The sequence below is a fragment of the Schistosoma mansoni genome, chromosome 4 (assembly GCF_000237925.1).
Source record: "Schistosoma mansoni strain Puerto Rico chromosome 4, complete genome".
In the NCBI taxonomy this organism is placed as follows: domain Eukaryota; kingdom Metazoa; phylum Platyhelminthes; class Trematoda; order Strigeidida; family Schistosomatidae; genus Schistosoma; species Schistosoma mansoni.
The window spans coordinates 9,754,482-9,762,990 of NC_031498.1; the positions used below are offsets into that span (position 1 = coordinate 9,754,482).

General features: G+C 32.6%; 1 protein-coding gene across 1 annotated transcript in view; it reads left to right on the plus strand.

The window, feature by feature from the left end:
• Smp_156630 (hypothetical protein) overlaps positions 1–8,509 on the plus strand; it is a gene marked incomplete at both ends in the record, with an annotated part of 60,882 nt that overhangs the window by 32,093 nt on the left and 20,280 nt on the right. The window contains 2 exons of the mRNA XM_018796765.1: positions 4,549–4,803; positions 5,804–5,924. Coding sequence (XP_018651874.1) covers positions 4,549–4,803; positions 5,804–5,924 — 376 coding nt within the window. The remainder of the gene's footprint in view (positions 1–4,548; positions 4,804–5,803; positions 5,925–8,509) is intronic.

Here is an 8,509-nt window from a genome sequence, read left to right on the forward strand (position 1 = left end):
AGCAAAAAAGATTGCTAGATTAAATTTTTGAATAGGATTTATTATCTTGAATCTATTTTAGGAATCAATGATAAATTTTAAATAAGAAGAGAGTGGTGACATTTACATTTTTTTGTGAAATTAGCATGAGTTCATTGAGATTTCTATCATCATTTCACCCCAGTTTCTTTCTCACCTCAGTCAATATGTGATATTATATCATCGTCCAACAACTGTATCATTTAATTGGTAAAAACTAAATAATTCAGAGGCATTGTACATTCTACCAGTTCTAGACTCCTCTCCGTGTATGGGATCTTAAATGTGCGCTATCCATGATTTTAAAACCAGGTATAAATGGCTTTAAAGCGCTTTATATTATCCTGAGAATCGTTAGCTGGAGATACTTTGCGGAGATAATACGTAGTATCGCTTATTATGTTTTGTTGCTCAGTAAAGTAAGCTTCATTTTAATAACTTATGTCATATATAGTTTGTAGATAGTACGAAATGATAATAAATGATTATATATATACGGTCCTATTTGTGACTATTCATCTGAATGTATTGACATTCCAATGTTGATGTTCACACTGGGACTTGAACGCAGTACTCATGTACTGGGTTCTTAATTTCAAATAACCACTAACTTATTCAAGTTATATGATGTTTGTTTTTAAAAGTGTGTATTCTATAGTTGTCTATATTCAGAACTTGATTTGATCAAATTTTGTGGAAATCTGTTTAATATAATCCAGTACATGCGTTTCATCCCATTCAATACCTGTCAACTATAATCCTAATATATTAAAACTGACATCTAAAGCTCTACATTGACGAATCTTCTTAAGTTTCATATAGCCTAGTAGCAAATATCAAAATATAATTATAAATATCAATAATTGGAAATTACAACTCTTACTAGTTAGGGATTATTAGACAGTTACCAGCTTTAATAGTGTAATCCAAATGACTTTAATCAAAATTATTTTCCAGAATTTATAATTTCAAAATATTATTCACTATCTCCATGGAAATATTTGTTACTTATAAAAATTAGCTGTATTATTACCAGTTCAAGAATTTCATAATATTTCTTTTAAAAGTGCTTAACGACTATTCAATTTTTATTGGGTTACCACAGTTATATTTATTAGATGGATTTTTATATCGTTTTTACTTGGGATAACTCAGTAGTGAATATTCAAGGCTATGCATGGAACAGAATTTAAGGCATACAATTTCTGTGGTGACCACATTATACTTAGACTGCTAAGTTATAGATGTTTCTATATCACCAAAGACTGTACCATAATGATTGGTAATATTGGAATGACCGTATGTGTATGTACTGGTTTTGTTTTTTGTTTTTTACAAAATAACCAATTCTTTTATTTTATATCCAAAAGGTATGGATTAATTTATTATGTCCCTCTCATTATTTGAGCACAACATTTTACTGATTTTCTAATTTTGATTAAATTCATCATACCAAGTCATCAATTGTTGTACGTGTAGGTACTTTGTTAGAAAAAAAAGGGTACCAAATCAATGTGCAATGTAAATAAACATGTTAACAAATCAACAATAATTGATTTTATTCTGCCTTTGATTGAATTATCTAGGCATCTTCAATCATATCTTTTCTTGTTTGGTGTCGTCAAGATACTAATTAAAACATTTTACAGGACAAAATAATCTACTTACATGTGATTTAAGTTTAAAGACATGAGTCATTTTGTTAACATTTAATTATCACAAATAATCGATTTCATTAGAGTCTAATCTAATCTATAATGCAAGTCTCATTTGTAGATGACGTTGTTTATTGGATTGTCAAGTTGTTTTTCAGCTTTTGTTATGTATTGACATTAGAACCACTGAACACCAGTTGCATTCTAGTTTTGACATCTTCAGTAATAAGCATTCACAATTCTGTTGGGGATAATCTTCACGCTAAACAAAAAGACAAGCGTTCTAGAGATCTTGTGGAGACTGTCGAAATTCATATGCTTTCATCACAGACTGTTCTTAATTAGCAATCATTAAAAACCAGGAAACACTAGATATCTGATTTATGCTGGTATGGTATTTCTTATCAATGAGCATTCATGACCAGGACTTTCAGATATCGTGGTGAGGACCTAGCCTTTTAACCAATAATTCGGTATCTAGTGGTTTAAATGTCTAAATTCAATCGATTTACAATATTGCGCAACCACCTTTTAATGCTATCAGTGAAAAAAATAATTCACATCCGACATAATCGTATACAACTAGTTACCGGTTCTCACTAGATCTTTGGTAATTTCCTCGCGAAATCAGTCAGAATTGAGATGTTTGCTACTAATACAGAATGTTTGTTGAGACTATAGGATTGCGTGATTTACATTACATCCACTTACCTGTTGGATGGTTTGTATTTCTGGAAAGTCCCATACTAGAGAAAAATGTCTACACCTGATTTTCAATTACATCTCAACTAATGCTAGAATTTTTTTGAGAATCACTTAAAAACTAGCGTTATCTATTTGAACTAAGTCTCCAATCTTTCAAAAAGTGGATATTTATATATAGGGGCCATTTTTCAGACAATGTTGTTTTATCAGTGTTTGTTTTGCGTCCTATTATTTAGCCAAATACGTAGGATTTCAGAAAAGAAAAACTGTAGCACAGAATTTGTAACAATTGTTTATGTTGTAATTTGAACATGTCTTCAGTTATCTGTTTCATGAACCAGACTGGGTTTTTTCCTTGTTTTCATTAAGTTTCCCATTCTTTTAACACGAAGATGACAATTTGTCACTGTAAACATTCTGCTTGTACAAAATTGTAAATTCACCTTATTTTTTGTCGTATGTTTTATTAATAAATTTGTTCAGATTGTCCTCTTACTTTGGGTTAATATGTGAAAGGAATCTTCCTAACGGAAACATGAGATTCATTTTGAAAATCGTGAATCAGTAGGTTACCTGCTTACAATGAGTTTTAAGACTAGAATTCAAGGCTATTTTGAGAGTGTCTGGAAGATTTGTAGTTCAGTCGGATGATCTTGGTGAAGTCTCGTTTTCTGAGCTGGATGGTTTGGTCATGGAGCTTTCATTGTTCTTCTGAACAATATCATCAGCACATACATCAGGTTAACTTCTGTCTGAAGAAGAACAATGAAAGCAACATGACCTCAAAGGTTATTATTTGTGTTATTGTTTTGACCTGCTTATCACATTTGGAATATGCAGTTATAACTAAATAGACCAGCCCGTAATGAAATAGAATTGAAAGAACATTAATACTATTTGGTAGGATACTTCACTATGATAAACTTGGCAGATGTTTCCTTATCATGCAGCGATAATGCCTCTATAAAGATATTATATTGGTAACTGTGGCCTATTGAATCTATAAACCTTCATTAAATTTGTTTTCTCAGTGTGTTTATGCTTAAACACGTATTCCGAAAAATCTCTTTTTCGTGAAATAAAGCCTGATTAAAGAATTTCCTAAGTGACGTAAACCTAACCAGTGATCGGAGATGTTAAATGATATTGTTCAGGACCAATTTCATTAATGCTAATGCAATAATTCGTTGCTGTCCCTTAGATTTTTAACTTTGAAATTATTTTATGTTACTAATTCTGCAAAATTAACCATTCTTCTTGAATGATATTCTTCATTTCCACAATTTACACCACCGACTAATCTTAGTTAAACGACCCATAAAAATTAAGTAGCAATCGACAGATGTTTCTTCATAGTTTGAGACTCCTAGAGAGGGCTCACTCATGACCCACTGGTGATTGAATCCACAAAATTCTGGTCTTTCAGTGAGTGCCTAACCTTTAGACTACTGGAACAGGATCTAGTGGTGAATATCTCCATCTTTATTCAATTCGTGATATTACACTAAGACCTTCAAGTGTCAGGCAGTAGCTAATGGAAGATGGCCAAGGAGTATCACGAAGTGAATAGATATAGGCATGTTCACCATTTGATGCAGCTCATTGAGAGACCAGAATCTCATGGATCACCAGTGAGTCATAGATGAGCGCTCCCTAGGAGTCTCATACCAGGACGAAATATCCGTCGATTGCTACCTAGTTTTCAGTGGTTGTTCAAATATATTTAGTCCGTTGTGTAAACCATGAAAATTCAACAATCTTCACAAATCTTCTAAAGCGGTCATTTTTTTGTTTCTTTGCTATCCTACTTAGTTTAGCTGATTTGGTATGGGAAGTCGAATCAATGCACATAAGTGTTACATTTTGTGTTGCTTATGAGTGAATAATTATTGTTAAAATAATATCACTAAGTTATCTCTTTCTCTTCTCATTACTTCTCCCTGTTGGAATTGAGTTTTATAAATCACTGCTTACTAATTGTGTCTATTTTTAAGTTTAACATTTGGTCAGGTTTTATCTTCTTTTCTTCTAAGCTTAAATTTTTATTTTTGATCTTGTCTGCTAAACCCTTTATTCACAATGTATTATCCGTTAAATTGTGCTTGAAAGCAGGACAGTATTCATCCTGACTATTCTTTATTTTCATTATTTTGTTTTATTAATTTTATAGATGTAAAACTTGTCCATATGGTCTATATTTTTCAATACAATATGATGAAATTAATAAAACAAATATTATCAATTGTACAAAATGTCCAAACAATTCCATTGTAGTTGGTGATGCATCTAGTTTACATACAGTTACAGAAGCATGTCATTTATGTGAACCAGGTACAATTGCAGTGAATCATAGTATATGTGTGACTGATACACAACCAATTACAGCGTCTGGTTTTCAATATAATTTAACTGATGTGATTGACAGGTAAAATTTATAAGGTTTTGGAAAGTTTTTGTTTTTCCATGTTCTTTTTGTTGTTCATCAGGACTAAATTAAACAGTTTTTTGTTGAAGATCATCGAATGAATGTTTTGAAATTGAGTATATTGATAAGTTGATCTTATTTTTATGGGAATTGACAATGAATAACGCTGAGAATTGGACATTTCTATTCAGTCGACACATCTCAAATAGGACACGAAGTTGACTTTGTATTCGTCAATATTTGAATCATAAAGCTATTATTATTTTTCAATGTTGAAGTTAACATTTTTATTTCATCAAACTAGAATATTTCCTTTTTCTTTATAGAATGACAAAATATGGTTTTAATAGTTGAGTTCATGAATCAATTTAAGCTAGACCACCAATGAAAAGACGGAAGCACTGGGCGGCTACTTCGTCCTTATATGAGACTCCTCGGCAGTGCGCATCCACGATTACACACGTGGGACTCAAGCCAAAGACATTCACTTTCGCGCACGAACACAACCTTTGAACCATTGAGCCGGCATCCAATGGTGTTAATGTCTGACTTCGACCAATCCACGGCATTGCGTCCACCATTGTTTACAGTGAGTAACTATCTGACAACAGACACGGTTGGACTCCACTGGTTATGGCTTCTCACTGGAACTCTAGGAAATAACTCTTGGAACCAGTCACTAGTGAGCACATGATGATTATTATCAGAATGGGAATTTGTGGAGATTGTAGAAATTTAATAGTTGAATTATTGAGTCGATTTAAGTTAGGCCACCATTGAAAACTTGGAAGCATTGGACGGCCTTTTCGTTCTAGTATAGTGGTTCAGCTTAGATTGACTCATGAATTCAAATATTACAATTACTACAATCTCCACAAACCCCCGTTCTGATAATATGAATTGTTTTAGAATGAACGTACTTGTAGCCACAGGTATACATTTAACAATACTTTGATTTAAAAAATGTTACTAAGTCTAGTTATCTTTTCACTTACTTTAGAGTTCATCATGTCTCCAGTCCAAAAATGTTTACTCCATCAGGAACAGGTTACTATCACGAATTTCTTATAAGTATGGCATATGGTAAAACAGTCCAATGTATAGAAAATTCTTCAATTTATGTAAGTAAACTTTTTACATAAATTAATATAACATTACTACGGTCTAGATTAGTAGTTTATATTAGATTACATTTAATTTAGATGTAGTTTTTTGTGACAGACTGATATCGTACTGTGAACCAGTGAAAACCAGTGAGTCCTGATCTGGAACTCAGCCTATCACAGATCGAAAGCGAAACTTTGAAGTCTCACACTGAGTACTTCATTTATAAGCCCATATGTGTACTAATGGAAGAGACTGATGCTTGAAGATTATTTTTCGATTTGATAAGTATTTTCCATATTGTCATGTATTTGTTATGTATGTGACCAGAAAACTATTTTTCTCAGTAAAATTGATGACGAAAATTATATTGAAATTATGAATGCATCATGTATCCTTTCTTTAATTAACAGCTAAATATTGCAAATAACCAGTCTCATTATTAGTTCGTACACTTAGTGGTATAAAAGTATACAACTAACTGAAATCTTTCGTTAAGAATTTGAACATAACTGTATAGCTATACAAAAATTAATCGTGCTGCACTCTAGTAATTACCTATGACAATTAAATTTCTATAAATATTATGTGAATCATACAATATTTCATCTCAGTTTATTCTTGAATGCTCTATAAAATGTAGGTATATGTATTTCCATCTTTGAATTAAGAAGTTTATTCTTTTGGCCTCTTGAATATAAAATTAAAAGAGTAAATGTTTATTGGATTGTAGTTAGGTGTTCCTTTTGTAATGTACTCTACGCTAGTGTTTTTGTTAGCAACCTTAGAAATTGTTAATGAATAATCTGTTACTATGGTATCTGAAATCGCTAATTATGGATCAAATGAAAACAGTATCTAAATATCCATATAGGGTGATAATGAAATAATCAAAACTGTCCAAATAATCGTGTACACTAAAGTTTTTTATTGTTTAAGAATCTAATTTCTTTGTAGGGAATTTCTTAAATGAACTTAAAATGTCATGTTTTGTTGGAAACTGATCATTGGTTACAATCGATAAAATACTTTGAATCTAAGTTTCATGATGGTTATTATTATTCAACAAGGTTTTATCTATAATCTTCAAAGAACTTTTAACATGGTAACAACTTACTAGAAAATATATTTTCGAAAAAAAAGTATACACAATGTTTATCTTAAATTAATGAAAATCACCAACAATACTTTCTAGTTTTTTGTTTCAATAATTTATATAATACTGATTCTATGTATTTAAATATTGAATTAGATAATGATTTTACAAGCTATAGTATATAATTTTGCTTTCATAAGTTGGTTTGTTAAATTTGATATGAATTTAAGGTAATTCCCATCACAGTCTGATATAATTTGTAAAGTCGATAAAATCCGGGAAGTATTCAACAACTATATAAGAACTTTCGTCTAAATTAGAACGAATAGTTTCACAGTATTTGGGCGCCAAGTTTGTAGTGCTCGCAGTGTCGAGCCACCTAGACTAGTGGCCACATTGCAACTTGATCGTAAGCATTCCACTTGCGCTAAGAAGGACTTGACGCACATGACATTGGTCACCATCTAGTAATCAACCAATTGTGGTTGTCAATGATAATTATCAGAACTATGTGATACATTAGCCCAATATATTTCGAACACATGTACTTGTTAAGAACATTTATATAAAAAAAATAAAAGGTCAACTACAATGGAAAGAGGGGGTAAGAGGAGACAAGGATAATAATGATAATAGATCAGAAGGGGATTTTTGTGGATCCACAAAAAACCCCTTCTGATCTATTATCATATGCTCACTAGTGACTGGCTGTAAAGAATGTTTCCTTGAGTTCTAGTGGGAAGCAGTGACCAGTGGAGTTCAACCAGGTCTGTTGTAGAGATATCAACTCACTGAAGACAATTGGTGAACGGTTGCTCAACTTCGTGGATCAGTTGAAGTTAGACATTAACACCGTTGGATGCCGGCTCAGTGGTCTTAGAGGTTAAGCACTCGCGCGCGAGACTAGTAGGTCCTGGGTTCGAATCTCCCGGGTGCGTGATCGTGGATGCGCACTGCTGAGGAGTCATATAATAGGACGAGTTGGCCGTCCAGTGCTTCCAGGTTTTCCATGGCGGTCTAGTTTCAATTGACTCCTGATTTCAACTATGAAAACAATGATAATATCAATAATGTGCAAACAATTTGAAACCTGATCATTCTGGATAGCAAACAAATATTACCAAGGTAGGTTTAAGGTGACAAGAGACTGTTTTTGAATACACAAAGGGGGGTTAGTTCAATCTTAGGACTTAAATTCACTTGGTATTGTTTGATGTTTAGGACTGCAATTAATCAGTCTCTAATTGGCATATGTGCATACTGTGCGTATTGCCTCGATATAGTCTTAATTCACAAGCATTATAAGCAAAGATGAATAGTGGCTAGTAGTGGAATCCAGGACGCGTGTTTTGTCCTATATGGGACTCGTCAGCTTGATGTAAATGTATCTCAGAGTTGATATTCACTCTGAGACTCAAACCCAGTACATTTCGCTCCAAACGCCATCGTTACCAGGACTCAGTAGCTGAGTGGATAATGCAATGGCGTTTGAAGCGAACGGTACTG